Below are 15,410 nucleotides of genomic sequence, written 5' to 3'. Positions count from 1 at the left end.
GAAATGGCTGAAGATTCTTAATTGTTGTATGTTGTAATACCTCGTGTCCTTAAGATGCACTTTGGGGTTTTAGCTCATTTAGTGTAAAGGGAATAGTTCCCTCTCTAGCGTCGCTACCAGCTGGCTGTTTTCTCATTAAACTTGTTTTTGTGTGGTCATACGTGTTCTGTCTCCACACGCTCTCAGGTTCAAACTGCACCATATTTTCATTAAATACATCTGAGAAGTGAAGGATGTCCCTCGATTTGGGTCGGTTGTCATTGAGGGGTGATGGTGGGTCCCGGAGCCACCAGACCAGCTGAGAACCACTGCTTTAAATAGTCGTATTCTGCCCCCTAGTGGTGGAGATGTGAACACGTTTACTCTCCTTAAAGTGTCTCTGAGCACTGAAGCAACACAACAATACTGGAAATAAATATCAGAGCCAACAGCAACGAGTCTGCCACCACAAACTGTGTTATTACCTACAGTAATAAATGTGTTGTTACTATATTAATAACTATATTGCATCAAACAGCGCGCAGATGAATGAGTATCTGTGTACATGGATGAATGTAAATGTGTCTGCGTGTAGTCAACTGCTGTTGTTAACACACGATGACGTTTCATATTCATTCTTCTAATGTTACTCTGCTATATTATAGATATTGTTGCGTCACAGACGGATTTCTATCGTACAAACGTTCTATTGCGTTTTACTGTTAAAATGTGCGCACTTCCGGTTTAGCGGCTGCGCTTAGGTTTCGTTTTGAAAGGAACAAACAAAAAGGGATTTACAGACAAACAGATCGGTCGTTTTTTCGTGTTTGGATTTGGACAGAAAAGGACATTTACTCTTTTGGTTTAAAGCGAAAAAACTAAAATAAAACGGTGTTATTTCCGTATTTTCGTTTTATTTCCGTATTTTTCGTCTAAACGGTAAAGGAACTTTGCAAAGGTTGACGGCCCGTTAACACACAAACACACAGTAAACACACGCTGTGTGTCACGGGACATACTCACACGATGTGACACTTTAAGACGTTAAAGTGAAGCTTGGTGACTTTCTACGCGTCTCCCTCACGTCTTCTTCCGGTTTGTGCTGCTGTGCTCTCGCCTCCCGCAACACGCGCAGTTCTTGCGGAGGCGCTGGAAGGACAATGTGGGAAGTACTTTTCTGAGGCTGACTCCCGGCGCAGGGACAAGGCTTGGAGACAGTTTCCATCCAGAGACAACGCAGCAGACGGCACACGCCTGACAGTGACAGAGGAGGATCAGCTCATCCAACTATCCACTGACCGTACGTTCAGAAACATTTACCAAACCAAACCACACAGTTCTGGATCTCTGGCCACAAAGACTTTCCACAACCAGAAGCAATGATGAGCCTTTTGCCCTTTGCAACAACTTATCTTTGCCAAAGTGGATTTTCCTCCCTCACCTACCTGACAAACCAATCCAATCTAATAGTGATGAGATGTCGACTAATTCATGATTGACAGACTATGCAGACACCCCCCCCAGAGAAAACAACAACAAGTCAAGAGTCAGAATCTCCCGCAGTGGAGGGAGGAGAAAAGCTGGAAGGAGAAGGCGTCCAATCACAGATGAATACTGGCGAGGCGCAGTAGAAGGAAACAAAGGGCCCCTTGCAGCAGACTCATAACACACTGTGTGATACGCGGCGTAACGCAGTGTGTGTTCATCTGCAGCTACACTTTGGGCTCCGACGTCTTGGTCCAGGGTAACGGATCAGACTGAAGAGCTTTTGTGGGAAGAAATGCGTAAATATGAGCCGTCATTGGCGGACTATGAGGACGCCGGATGGCCTCTGATTCATGGAGGGAGATCTCCACCAACGAGGGAACAAAGTCGTGGAGGAAAATACGGGACAAATGTGTCCTTGATGAAAAGCAGCAGTGTGGATGCACGGGGCAATAAAGTCTATGATCAATAAATAAAGCCACCAGCGACTTCCACACACAAAGACGTGACTCTCCAGGTCGTCTTCAACAAAACACGTGACTCCACCTGTTGTTCTGGAGGTGAATCGCTCTGCAACACACGCAGGACTTTACAACCAGGAAGTGAAACCAGCGCGTCGACGCAGACGCAGAAACACGCGGCGGCCTTTAGCCTGGGGGGGAACAACTGTTCAGGCTAGAATGCAGATGTTTGTTTACTCTGTCTCTTTTGTTTCTGCTTGTTGGACTGTGTGTGTTTATTGTTGGTTTTTCTTTCATGTTTTGTGTTCTGGCTCCTTTGTAAAAGTGGAATAAAGGATTCTTTAAATCTCTCTCTGAGTGACGGCGCGTGGAGCTGAGAGCGATACCGTTTTTCCGTGTAAATACTTCTACAAGTCAATGTGTGGAACGTGTGGACTTGTTTTTTAGAGTTTGGTGTTCGTGCAGTACGCGTTTTGCAGCCGATCGGCTTGCGCTGGTCGGCGTGCTAAACGGCACCATGGACCTGACCCGACTGACGCGGAAGCACGCCCTTAAAGTTCCGCCGGGTGTCCCGTGCTCAGTGGAGGACTGCAGCCTGGCCGTGGGGGAGATGGTCGGTCACGGCAGCGTAAAGTCCGCCGCCCGCATGAACAACGCGGTGGTGATGTTCATGGACAGCGTGGACAAAGCCAACATGGTGGTGGAGAAGGAGATCGTGGTGAATGAGACCTTCGTGGATTTGTCTCCACAGGGCTTTGCATCCACAGCCCAGAGCTGAATGAAGAAACAATGGTGGCGTCCCGTGGAGCCACAGGGGAATTCTGATGGCAAAATACTTCATTAGCAAAAAGTGGTGTGTGATGTCTGACTACTGGTGAATATGGTTTATTACCAGAAGAACTGGTGTCACCATGACGACATCGACCACAAAAATACCTCAATGAGAGAAAAGGCAGACGGGCTGAAACGTTGAGCCAGTGGATAAAGGCCTTACTCTCTACTGGCCAGCAGGGGGCGACTCCTCTGGAGAAAACGACTACTTTTCAGTGGCAGCTTCACTGAGTTACAGACTTTAATACACGAACAAGAATACACTTTAGCAGCACACACACAGCGCAAAGGAGAGGCCATCGTATAACACGCTACAGGGAGTCTACATGCTGCAGGAATGCATGACGGGATTTGAAGACGCATCTCCGGGGAAACAAGTGGACTACTTGGCAGACTCCAAGACCACGTGAGGAACATGCAGCGGCCCATGGATTGGAACTGGCAGTCAGATGCTCTCAGAGAAGTGGCTTCAGGAAGCGGCGGCTGAGCTCAACGTGCAGATATTGAAGGCTGGACCATATCTTCTCCATCAGATGGGTCTCCAGGAGCCAGAATACTGTAAACGCTGGATGAAGAGATTTCCCTGGTCTGGAACTGCACCAGCTGCAGAGAAGAGACACCACACTTGGTCCAACGAAGCGCTTATGTTGGACAGCCAGGTACAGCGCTGGTTGGACATTTAACACTTTCAATACTCCACTTTGTGAGGAGATAAACTCCACCCTGTTATCAAATGTGTGCTTGTGCTTTGTGTGTTTTTGTTGGTGACTTAAGTGTGATATTTGGTGCAGAATGAAAGCTTCAAGTTGCACCTGAAGTAGCGAGCTCAGTAGTTTGTGTTGTTGTGAGACGGCTCTGCGTGAAGGTTAATAAGGTTAATAAAGCAACTTATTCATTACTCATTTCTTTATTTACTCACTTCCTTCTTCAACATGCTGCACCACCAATGTTTCCTCTGTGCTATTGACACAGCAACAGGGCTGTAGAATAAATACACATATTATGGAGGAAATAGTACAAAAGTCAATAGTACAGCATCTTTAAAAAGGATCAGAGTATTTCATGTCAAAAGAAATAATACAGCGTGTTGAAAGCATCTTTATTTGATGGCCTGTTTAAACATGTACAGTTGTTTCCAATAAAAGTCATTTATTAACATTAGAGCCAAACAATTCTATTTCTGTTAAAGTAACACATGGAGTAAATGTTGTAAATGACATTATAGGGAATAAAAACACAAGTAACGCATATTCAATATTTCCTTGAGAGGTTTGCTGAACCATTAAAAAGCTTCTTGTTCAAAACAAACCTGATTATGTGAAATTAGATTTGATTTCACTCAACAGATTTAGAAAGATTTGAAGTTAAAATGGGCTCAAAAAGAATTACACATTCATATTTGCCTTCTTCACCTTGTTTTTATTATTGCTGATGAAGCGCACACACACATAAGGACACATTTGTCTCATATGGGGGGACAGATGAAAGAACGTCTTATAAAATGTCTTCTTGAACACATAAAGATGAAGATTAAAGCCTAATTAGGAGCCAACATCTAAATGATCATCTATTGATTGAAGGAGCACAGCAGCATTAAGCTGAGCTCTTTCACACTTCCATCTGAGTCCCAGAGAGCTGTGGACCCCCCAGAGTCCAGACCAGCTCAGGTACCCCTCACCTGCTCCACCTGCATCTACACCCACATGAACCACCATCAGCTGTACAGACTGAACTATGTGGTGAGCAGAGAGGAAGGTTCTCCACCAGGAGGAGACTCTCCCTCCTGAAGAGGACACAGAGACACTGAGGAACCATAAGACCTGAACCTGAACCCAGGATAAAGAGGTTCAGTGAATGTGGTGCTGAAGGTGTGGAGGTGGATCAGTGTGTCAGAGGAGACTCTGTAGAAGGACAGAGAGCCAGCAGGACAGTCCACATACACTGCTACTCTACCAGAGGAGGAGGAGGAGGAGGAGGAGGAGGAGGAGGAGGTGATGCGTGTTCTTGTCTCATTGTGAAGGACAGAGTAACCTTCATCAGAGCAGATCAGACTCCAGGACTGATCATTGTGTCCAAACACACAGTCTCTACTGTCTCCTTTCCTCCTGATTCCTCTGTAACTCACTGATACATCAACTCCTCGTCTCCACTCGACCTCCCAGTAACAGCGACCAGTCAGACCAGTTCTACACAGCAGCTGATGAAAGAAGTCAAATCTGTCTGGATGATCAGGATGTGACTGATCCTCCTCCACACATGTCACCTTCCTGTTGTTGTCAGACAGTTTGAGGTGTTTGTGTACTGTGTTTGTGTCGATTGTGAGTTCACAGGAATCTGATGAGAGAACAAGACACAATACAGCTGCAGTTATTAATCATGTGTTCATCTACTGACACGTTGATGATGACATCACAGAGGTGAATGAGTGATGTCACAGTGTGAAGATGGTTGAATCTTCATGAATCAAAGCACACTTACACTTCCTCAGACCTGGTGTCAACCATCGGACTCCATCAGGCTCCACCCTGAAAGGAGGAGGGGGGTCAGAGCAGCATGGAGACATGGACATTACATCACTCTCACACACAGCTTTGTCCTTCATGTCCACATGGAGCACCTCTTCTTCTTCTACCACTACTTACAGACGACCACAGACTGTCAGTCAGGCGTCACACAGCGACGAGGTGCTGGAATATATTCATGAAGAAGATGAATGGATAACAAATAAGAAATGGACCTGTCACTGTACTTTCACCAGATGTGAATTCAAACGGGAGAAATGACGTCATGCTACAGATCAAGCTTCATGGGACGTGAACCGTCCCGTCACCGTTAGTGACAGATCGAGACAACACAACGTTGTTTGGTTTCTTTTCTTTCCCTCCAATTCCCAAGTTTCAGTCTTAATCTCGCTGGACGAACTCAAGACTCGCGCTCCACTACGTCCCGCTTCCTTTTCCCTTTTGTTCTGTTGAACACATGAAGGACGGCAGCGGATGATTTTCCTGAGACCATCTATCTAAAACTTCCACTTCATGTCACAAATATATGCAAACTAGCAACCCAAGTTGAAGGGGCCAGGAGGGGGCGCCACTTCCCCCGTCCTGAGGGCAGAACAGACGTGTAGCAGAAAAGAAGTTTTCCCAAGTTTCAGTCTTAATCTCGCTGGACGAACTCAAGACTCGCGCTCCACTACGTCCCGCTTCCTTTTCCCTTTTGATTTCATTCCTGTTGACTCCAGAGGACCGGAGAGACAGCTGCTCTCTGACCCCCCGCCGCCTCTGTTCCCAACGAGAAGTTCGGACCCCACGGCCGAAATCGCCTTCATCCACTGAGTTTCCCTACGCGGAGCTCAACTGTCCTCAGTCAGCTGGAAGCTGATGACCAACGCCCATCAAACAGTAAGACTGGTTTTCTGGGCAGACTAATTTAGCGTGTTGATATGAACTTGATGTTTATTTGATTCGTTCAGTCATAACGTGGTACGATAGAGTCCGGATCAACGAATCCGCTACCTTTGATTTATGTTTGAATGTGTACCTGCAAATGTCGTAATGTCCCCTGTTGATCTGATGCTGTGATACGTTTGCTGTAAGAGAGTGAAAGCGCCGACTGTGTTACGCTGTTGAATGATGTCTCATGGTCAGAATAGTTCCTTATTTTCTTTTCTTTTCCCGGGTCTCCGCCGTGACATCTTCACTCTCAAGGAGTGAAGATCAATTATGAGACTTGATTTATAGTATTGGTTATTGGTCCCTGTTAGCTCAGGGTGGTGCCCCGTTATTTATTCATTCTGGAAGGATGCCCAGACATATATCTGTTATCAGAAAGTAGTTTTCAATGGGGGGGCGAGAGTGTGGCAGAGCACCCCCCTACAGAAAATACACCACAACAGACGACAGGATGATTTCTATGACTGCCTGCGAAGACCGCGAGCAAATGGTGGCTAATAGAGGCCGTAAGAGCAGGAGAGAACAGCCGTACCCTCTTACAGACTGTGATGTCACGAGAGGCTCGGTCTTGGAAGGGAGCTACGTTCACCGGAGATGGCTGTAACTACTATGGCTCCACCTGCTGGTGGAGGTAGGAACTCCACCCCGAAACTCAGAGCATTCCCCTCACACCTGGAACCCACCAGGGTGTGACGACCTGGAGGCCTCCATGAGGGCGGAAGACACACCGCTGAGGGAGGAGAGACGAGCTGCAGATTGGGCCCGCGGCAGAAGAGCAGACCAAGACAGAAGGATTCCCGAATGCAGGAGAGACCGAGAGGACGGTGTTCTCTCTTTAAAGAAGTGGATTTCCGTTTCCCCTCCAAAGACAAGACATTAGTTAAGTTTTACCGGCGAAGATCGACCGAAGCCCGCATCTGGCCGAGAACGGTCATAATACCCGGATGTGACTCGCCCCGCCCATTTTCCCGGGCATGCATCGAAGCAGGCTCGTCTGTTCTTGTGAGAGACATATATCCCAGAATGCATTTCACCTCAGCAAGCTGCGATGGCAGATGAGAAAACGCACAACTGTAAGTCGTCTTTTATTAAATACCACTTTTGTTAATTAACGGAATGTGATGTGAACACTTTTTAAGGATACAAGTTAGCGGTTTAAGCAACAAATGTGTGGTCAACATTCAGCCTATTTAAAAAAAATGTCTCCAAATCTAACGGAGCCGTTATAACGTAACCTCTCGCGCACCGGGCGGTCAGCGCTCATTCCAGCCGCCTATTCTCGAGAATCATCTTCTAATGTGATGCTGGTATTAAAGTAGCAGTTAAACGTGACACATACAATTCGTTTTGCTTTGTATGACGTCTACTGTTAGTTTATTTTTCGGTCATTTAACGTTAGTTAAATATGTTAAAGTACGGAGTTTAGATTCATAGCAGCATGTTTAAATTGAACTTCATGGTCTTTATATCTTAGACCAAATTGTTTGGCTGTCTATCCATATTGTGCAGGCTTGTAATAATGGGTGTCATTGTGCATTTGAACTAATATGACCGTGATATCTTCAATAAGGGACAACTGAGGAAACCCAAGCCCTCATAGAGTGGCGTGCGGGCAACGAAAGCCTGTTCACAGGCCAACGAAACTCCAGCAAGACTGGATGGGAGTGAGTATTGAGCTTCTATCAGTGTGTAATTATGAGGAGGGCCAGGGTCTTGGGCCATCTCCATCTGAAATATTGATGGGGACATCATTCTTCATCACAGCATATTTAGTAACAGGATGTTTGTTCTGTAATAAACAAATGCAACAACTGTATTAATATTGTTAAATTGGTTATTCAGTTCGTAATATTAAAGAAATGCTGCATTTTACGATTATGCTTTGACTATTTCATATAGTTAATAAAAACGTTTCCATGGATTCCATAATGAATGAGGTCTTGCTGCGTTTTGCAGTAACGCATAATGATGTTTATGCCTCTGTCCATCTGAATACCAACCTCTTAATGTTTGAATACCAAGACGACCATTAGGTGTGTATGCTTTAGTAGGCTAATCGATGGTCAGATGCTGTTACTGTATCAAACCTCCTCTGTACCTGGTGGTTTATTAGTCCTGGATTAAGCTAACCTTGATACACATATCAACTGCCCTATCATTAATAACATCTGTAGGTTTCGTATGTAGAAGGTATCTTTTCTGTAATGTGCCTTTGAGGGCATTGCTCCAAACAATCTGTATTACAACCACCTTGCAGTATCAGCCACAACAGTCAAACAGCAGAGAAAACCACAGCTGACATTAATATAAATGATTACATATCATCAATGCTTTATACTGAATTAAACTTACAGAGAAAGCGAGACATGCTATTATGGCACGTCTCCTCGCCATCCTTCGCCTCATCTTGGATTTTCGCTTGCGTACGTTTCTCCTGAGTTGGGCAGCCTCCTCTTCAGCTTCTATATACAGTTTGCCGACCGCAACAGCAATATGTATCGGATCCATGTAGTTACTACTCAAATTAATTAATTATTAAATATAATAATACCAATATGTTTTTATTGTGCTCTTCGTTGCCAGCTACTCAGTCAGAATACTTTTGCAATTTCAACAAACACCTTCCACAACCGTTAACACGCTGCTGGCTTTTTATACATTTCCACTTGCGTGCGTAAACAAAGACCGCCTACTGTGGTGACGTCATCAAGTCAGCTGCTGTTCCAATTGCGGAAATGTCCGTTCTCCGTTCTCCCGTACCCGTGAGTCAGGACTCCCGAGTCTGTCTCCCGAGTCTATTCTCGCGGGAACGCGAGTCCGTTCTCGCCGTCTTAGGTATTGAGAAACGGCCTGTGTTTAACGTTCCCGTCTTCCTCGGTGGTTTGATTTAACGGTCTCACTTCCGCCCCGCTGCTCTCGCTCGCCCCCTAGTGTGATAACCGGCACTCCGCTTGTTGTTGCGCGTAACCGCACCGCCGTTCCTTCCTTGCACCCCCCTCGCCTCCCATCCTCTCTCTCTCTCTCTCACCCCCTCTGTGCTCACACACACACACACACACACACACACACACACACACACACTCTGGTTTTGATTGCTTGTTTAGTGAGTAGGTTTAAAATAAGTGTTATGGGGATCGTTGGTTGCAGTTATAGGTGATCTTGATCGGTGTTCCTGTGAGTTAATAAACCCTGTTATACTTTAAAGAACCGTTTTCCTGTGTTTACTTGTGCATTTATATGGTGACCGTTGACATACATCGCCAGTGCTCGAACTTAACTCCTTCTAACATCTTCACTCTCAAGGAGTGAAGATCAAATATGAGACTTGATTTATAGTATTGGTTATTGATCCCTGTTAGCTCAGGGTGGTGCCCCGTTATTTATTCATTCTGAGAAGTATCTTAGTGATTATTAATAATTCTATTAATGTCCATAAGTTAGTTCCTCATTTGCTAGTAATCTAATACGACCCCCTAGCCGCTCCCAACACTTCTCATCCAACCACAATCACATTTACTCCATCCGGATGGCAACATTTATCTGGATAGGGTGTTTTTGGTATGTTCTGTTCATTTCTCCTCTACAGACTGATGGTCTGTGGCTGCAGCCTCTTCATACCTGAGAGTCTCCAGTCTCCAGTGAGGGTCCTCCAGTCCAACAGACAGCAGCTTCACTCCTGAGTCTCCTGGATGATTGTAGCTCAGGTCCAGCTCTCTCAGATGGGAGGGGTTGGAGCTCAGAGCTGAGGCCAGAGAAGCACAGCCTTCCTCTGTGATCAGACAGCCTGACAGCCTGCAGACACACAGAATAAGACACATGTCACATGATCTGAGGGAGCTGTGAGGGCTGGAAGGTCACTGCAGTACTGAGATACTATCAGGTACAGAGGGGTCACATTAATATGGTTACTGACTGGTTTCCAGTTACAACTAAACACCCACTAATGTACATCAACAACCTGATACCATTACTACTAACTCTATAATGTCAAATATTTACATTATATTGAATATAAACACATTTTATGGAAAGAGTTGGAAAATACATATTTGATTTAAATCATGCAAGCAGAAAGAATCTTATGGATGTAAATAAAGACACCAAGTGGACTTTAATTGAATCCTGACCTGAGAGTCTCCAGTTCACAGTGTGGACTCTTTAATCCAGCAGAAAGCAGCGTCACTCCTGAATCCTGCAGGTTGTTGTTACTCAGATCCAGCTCTCTCAGACTAGAGGACTGGGAGCTGAGAACTGAGGACAGAGCGTCACAGCTTCTCTCTGAGAGGTTACAGCCACTCAGTCTGAAGAGACAACAATCAACAAGAAAAATAACATTGATGTTAAAATTAAATCCTATTTCATATAAAATCAGTTAAGTGTTTATACAAGTACTAGTGTAGAATAGACTATTAAAACAGGAAAGTGATTAAAAAGGATCTTTATTTGCTAGTTTAATGTCAGTTACCATCTACACCTTAAATGAGCAACCATCAAACTCCAAGCAGATTGTCACCGAAGCGCCAGAAATCCAAGTTTCAGTCTCTTTTACACCTCTGCTTTTCCCATTTTCCTCAATGAACCATATTAAAATAACATCACGCAGCATGAATAAGAGGATTAATAGGACGACCCTGTGATGATTTATCGTGAGCCAACATTGTGTTTTAATTCCCTCCGTATCAAATGTGTTGGTTCCACAAGGATCCGATGATGTGATGGAAACATAAACAGATTGTTGTCCATAGTTTAGTCTCTTAGCTTATGGCTCCATAGATAAGGTTCATCTTCTGGTGGAAAAAGGTTTTTATGAAGTCGGAAATCCTGATGAACAATGATGATGTTTATGCTGTGGAGTAATTGACTTTGAAATTAATATAAAAATATTTATGATGCGGCACATTAGTTATGTGAAACATTAATTGATGAAGCACAAACAATTTAAACGGACAGATTAATAAAACAATAAGGCTCTCGCTGGAAACGGCTGCTCTTGTCCGCCTGTCGTTGGTCAACAAACGCGGCGCCCTCTTGTAGTATTAAAGTAAATACACCGTATTGTCCGCACTCCAAGGGGCAGTTAAAAGGCTTTAATTTCCTCACAAACGACAGTGCCTTATAATCCGGAGCGCCTTATATATATGGATCAATTGGTTAATCGGTTGATCCATACTGGTTGTACACGGCGCTCAAGGCGCTTTGCCAAACACGCCAAAGCTCGTCTACGACGGCGAGATGCTGAGCGGCGCTCAAGCGCGTGAGATATGGAGCTGCTTTCAGGGGGCGTCGGAGAAACAAAGCTGTCGTTCTCACCGAGCACTTTATGAGATTAAAGAGCGAGAGACGGCGCCCTTTTCTCTACAGTAGCTGAACCATCTTAACGGGGCAAATAAGTTATTCTAAAAGCAGCCGAAGATTTAAGGCGTGGATGGCGAGGGGGGCAGCGGGAGCGGACGCACCTCGCAGCATCGATCGGACCCTGAATGCACTTTCTATCCCCTTTCTTCAGTGCGGAAATAGGCTTCTATAGTTGTGTGAATGCATCACTCCAGCCAATCCAAAGACGGGGTTTGTAACCAATCAGGTGTAGAGACCATGGTGACTGGCTCCGCCCCCTTACTGTCAGAAAGAACAACAGCGAGCGCGAGCAGAGACTAACCTTGCGAGCGAGGAAGTTCACGCTCCGCGAGAGAGCAAATATCTCACGCGAGACAGACTTTTGACTGCGGATGTCTGATTTACTCGAGCGCATCGACCTGATTTGCGCTCTCGAATTTTGTGTCAGTCGATGACTTGCCGCCATAAACTGCAGTATCTTATGCGCCTTATTGTGCGGAAAACACGGCACATGAGCTCCGGAGAAAATGGTATACAAAACATACATTGTCGGTTAAAACATTTACGTTTGGTTAAATTATTAAGGTCATTTAATCATTATGTTTTGATCAGAGTTGTAATTAAAGGTTTAGGTGGCCCGCAAAAGATTTTCAAATTGGGTCACGGCATTCTGGAGGTTGGGAAGCGCTGGTTTAAGACATTCAGACAAACTAAATTAATTTGACCTCAGAGTCTCCAGTTCACAGTGTGGACTCTTCAATCCAGCAGACAGCAGCTTCACTCTTGAATCCTGCAGGTGGTTGTTACTCAGATCCAGCTCTCTCAGACTAGAGGACTGGGAGCTGAGAACTGAGGACAGAGCGTCACAGCTTCTCTCTGAGAGGTTAAAGCCACTCAGTCTGAAGAGAAGGATGAAGAAGAAGCAGTAAGTATAAAAGATGGCAGCATATTTAAGTTCTGATGTATGAATTTACTCTCTCTGTACTTACAGAACTTTTTTGGAGGCTTTGACCACTGGCAGCAGCCTCAGAAGAGCCTCCTCTGAAGCAAAGTATTTCTTCAGGTCAAAGACCTCCAGATCTTCTTCTGATGACAGTAAGATGAAGACCAGAGCTGACCACTGAGCAGGAGACAGTTCTTCTGTGGAGAGACGTCCTGAACTAAGGAACCATTGGATCTCCTTCACTAGAGAAGCATCATTCAGTTCATTCAGACAGTGAAACAGATTGATGCTTTTCTCTGGAGACACATTCTCACTGATCTTCTCCTTGATGTACTGGACTGTCTCCTGATTGGTCTGTGAGCGACTTCCTGTCTGTGTCAGCAGACCTCGTAGGAGACTCTGATTGGTCTCTAGGGAAAGACCCAGGAGGAAGCGGAGGAACAAGTCCAGGTGTCCATTAGGACTCTGTAAGGCCTTGTCCACAGCACTCTGGTAGAGACGCATTGGTTCAGGTTCGTCTTTAGAGACTTTAGACACCGCCGAGGTTGTTTGTTCTTCTGACAGCAGATTGACACCAGAGCTGAAGAAGGTCAGATGGACATGAAGACCAGCCAGAAACTCCTGAACACTCAGATGGACAAAGCAGAACACGTTGTCCTGGTACAGTCCTCTCTCCTCTCTAAAGATCTGAGTGAACACTCCTGAGTACACTGAGGCTGCTCTGATATCGATGCCACACTCTGTCAGGTCGGATTCATAGAAGATTAGGTTTCCTTTCTGCAGCTGATCAAAGGCCAGTTTTCCCAGAGACTCGATCATCTTCCTGCTCTCTGGACTCCACACTGGATCCGTCTCAGCTCCTCCACCGTACTTGACCTTCTTCACTTTGGACTGAACCACCAGGAAGTGGATGTACATCTCAGTCAGGGTCTTGGGCAGCTCTCCTCCCTCTCTGGTCTTCAACACCTCCTCCAGAACTGTAGCAGTGATCCAGCAGAAGACTGGGATGTGGCACATGATGTGGAGGCTTCGTGAGGTCTTGATGTGAGAGATGATCTTGCTGGCCTGCTCCTCATCTCTGAACCTCTTCCTGAAGTACTCCTCCTTCTGGGGGTCAGTGAACCCTCTGACCTCTGTCACCATGCCAACACACTCAGGAGGGATCTGATTGGCTGCTGCAGGTCGTGTGGTTATCCAGAGGCGAGCAGAGGGAAGCAGCTTCCCCCTGATGAGGTTTGTGAGGAGCACATCCACTGAGGAGATCTCTGTGACATCAGTCAGGATCTCATTGTTGTGGAAGTCCAGAGGAAGACGACACTCATCCAGACCGTCAAAGATGAACACGACCTGAAACTCTTCAAACCTGCAGATTCCTGCTGCTCTGGTTTCACTGAAGAAGTGATGAACAAGTCCCACCAAGCTGAACTTCTTCTCTTTCAGCACATTCAGCTCTCTGAAGGTGAATGGAAATGTGAACTGTATGTCCTGGTGGTCTTTGTCTTCAGCCCAGTCCAGAGTGAACTTCTGTGTTAAGACGGTTTTCCCAATGCCAGCCACTCCCTTAGTCATCACGGTTCTGATTGGTTCCTCTCCTCCAGTTGAGGCTTTGAGGAGGTATTCTTGTCTGATGGTTGTTTCTGGTCTGGCTGGTTTCCTGGATGCTGTTTCAATCTGTCTGACCTCATGTTCTTCATTGACCTCTGCAGTCCCTCCCTCTGTGATGTAGAGCTCTGTGTAGATCTCATTCAGAAGGGTTGGGTTTCCTGCTTTAGCGATCCCCTCAAACACACACTGGAACTTCTTCTTCAGGTTGGATTTGAGTTCACGCTGACAAACTGCACCAGGAAGTCCTGAATGAAGACAACAAAGAAGATCCATGAGTCACAGAATAGATTTAAACATGTCCTTTCCTCAGAGAATGACTATGAATATATTCTGTCCGTCTCTGGAGACATTAGTGAAGGTCTCATTTATCAGCATGGTAAGTCTGTAGAGAAATCCTCTTACTGCTCTGCAGACGCTCAGCCAGCTCCTCCTGCTTCATTCTCCTCAGGAAGTGCACTGAGATCTTCACAAAGGCCTCTCTGCTCCTCCTCTGCTCTTCATCTAGCACCTCCTCATCCTCTTTCTCTAAGCATTCTGGGTAATCTAAACTCATAAACTTCTGGATCTTCTTCAGCTCGTTCTTCACAAATGTGAGGATGTTCTCCTCCAGCAGCTGGAAAAGAACATTCTATGAATGACACCAACTAGAACATGGAAGCCACCATCAGGTCCATGTTGGACAGGCGGACAATCCACTGGTCTACAAAGTGCAGCATGGAGATGATGGTGAACTGAGAGATGTTAAAGTAGTTCATGTACACACCATGAAGATGGCGTCCAGGTGTGTTTGATGCTGCTGGGCAGACGGACCTGTGGGAACCTCTGAGCTCTCCTGGTCCTCTCTGTGGAGGAACATGAACCATCAGCTCACATGGTGTTTGGACCATCAACACCAATACAACATTAGTTAATGATATTGGCTTCTGTCATGATTGATCATGATGAAAACCAGATGCTAAAGACTGTCGATGATGACGGACAGTTTATTAGTTGAGTGACAGTTAGTCATCAGTTTCATCTGGTTTTAGTTCTTACTGTGGGTCATAACAACGTCTGCAGATCTCTGCATCTGGTCCAAAGTCCTATGGAACTACTCCAAACCTCTTTAAAACGTCCCCTGACCTCTAGAAGTCTCCTTAGACCTTCTGAAACTAGTCTTTGGACCTTTTCACAGAGTCTACTGACGATACTTTGTCCAAACCTCTGCATGGAGTCCAGAGACCACGTCAGCTGGTCCACAGAGCAATGAGTTTATTCTAATCACATGCTCAGTCCCAGTCATCTGTCTCCAGAAACCTGCAGCTGTCTCCAGATGTGACC

At 45.6% G+C, this 15,410-nt stretch overlaps 1 protein-coding gene and 2 long non-coding RNA genes across 9 annotated transcripts in view; 2 read left to right on the top strand and 1 right to left on the bottom strand.

Moving 5' to 3' along the window:
- The window catches only part of LOC144390401 (uncharacterized), a 54,463-nt gene extending 49,373 nt beyond the window's left edge, over positions 1-5,090 (top strand). The window contains exon 2 of the long non-coding RNA XR_013454439.1: positions 4,748-5,090. This is a non-coding gene — a long non-coding RNA (uncharacterized LOC144390401). The remainder of the gene's footprint in view (positions 1-4,747) is intronic.
- The window catches only part of LOC144390396 (uncharacterized), a 265,667-nt gene that overhangs the window by 232,902 nt on the left and 17,355 nt on the right, over positions 1-15,410 (top strand). The window lies entirely within an intron of this gene.
- Positions 1-15,410, bottom strand: part of LOC144390239 (protein NLRC3-like) — a 39,820-nt gene that overhangs the window by 17,408 nt on the left and 7,002 nt on the right. For 3 of the 7 annotated variants that reach the window (XM_078096687.1, XM_078096685.1, XM_078096688.1), the window contains exon 1: positions 1,003-2,733. The exons of 3 other annotated variants lie outside the window; for them this stretch is intronic. Coding sequence is in view for 1 of the 4 variants with exons in the window: in XM_078096691.1 (XP_077952817.1) it covers positions 14,854-14,932 (79 nt within the window). In the remaining 3 variants the exon portion in view is untranslated. Of the gene's footprint in view, positions 1-1,002; positions 2,734-14,853; positions 14,933-15,410 lie in introns of those variants that run through there. One more of the 7 variants, XM_078096691.1, reaches the window with a different exon arrangement.

Source organism: Gasterosteus aculeatus, chromosome 21, assembly GCF_964276395.1.
Source record: "Gasterosteus aculeatus chromosome 21, fGasAcu3.hap1.1, whole genome shotgun sequence".
Taxonomy (NCBI): Eukaryota; Metazoa; Chordata; class Actinopteri; order Perciformes; family Gasterosteidae; genus Gasterosteus; species Gasterosteus aculeatus.
Note: the sequence above shows the minus strand (reverse complement) of the source record. Positions and strands in the feature narration are given on the sequence as shown.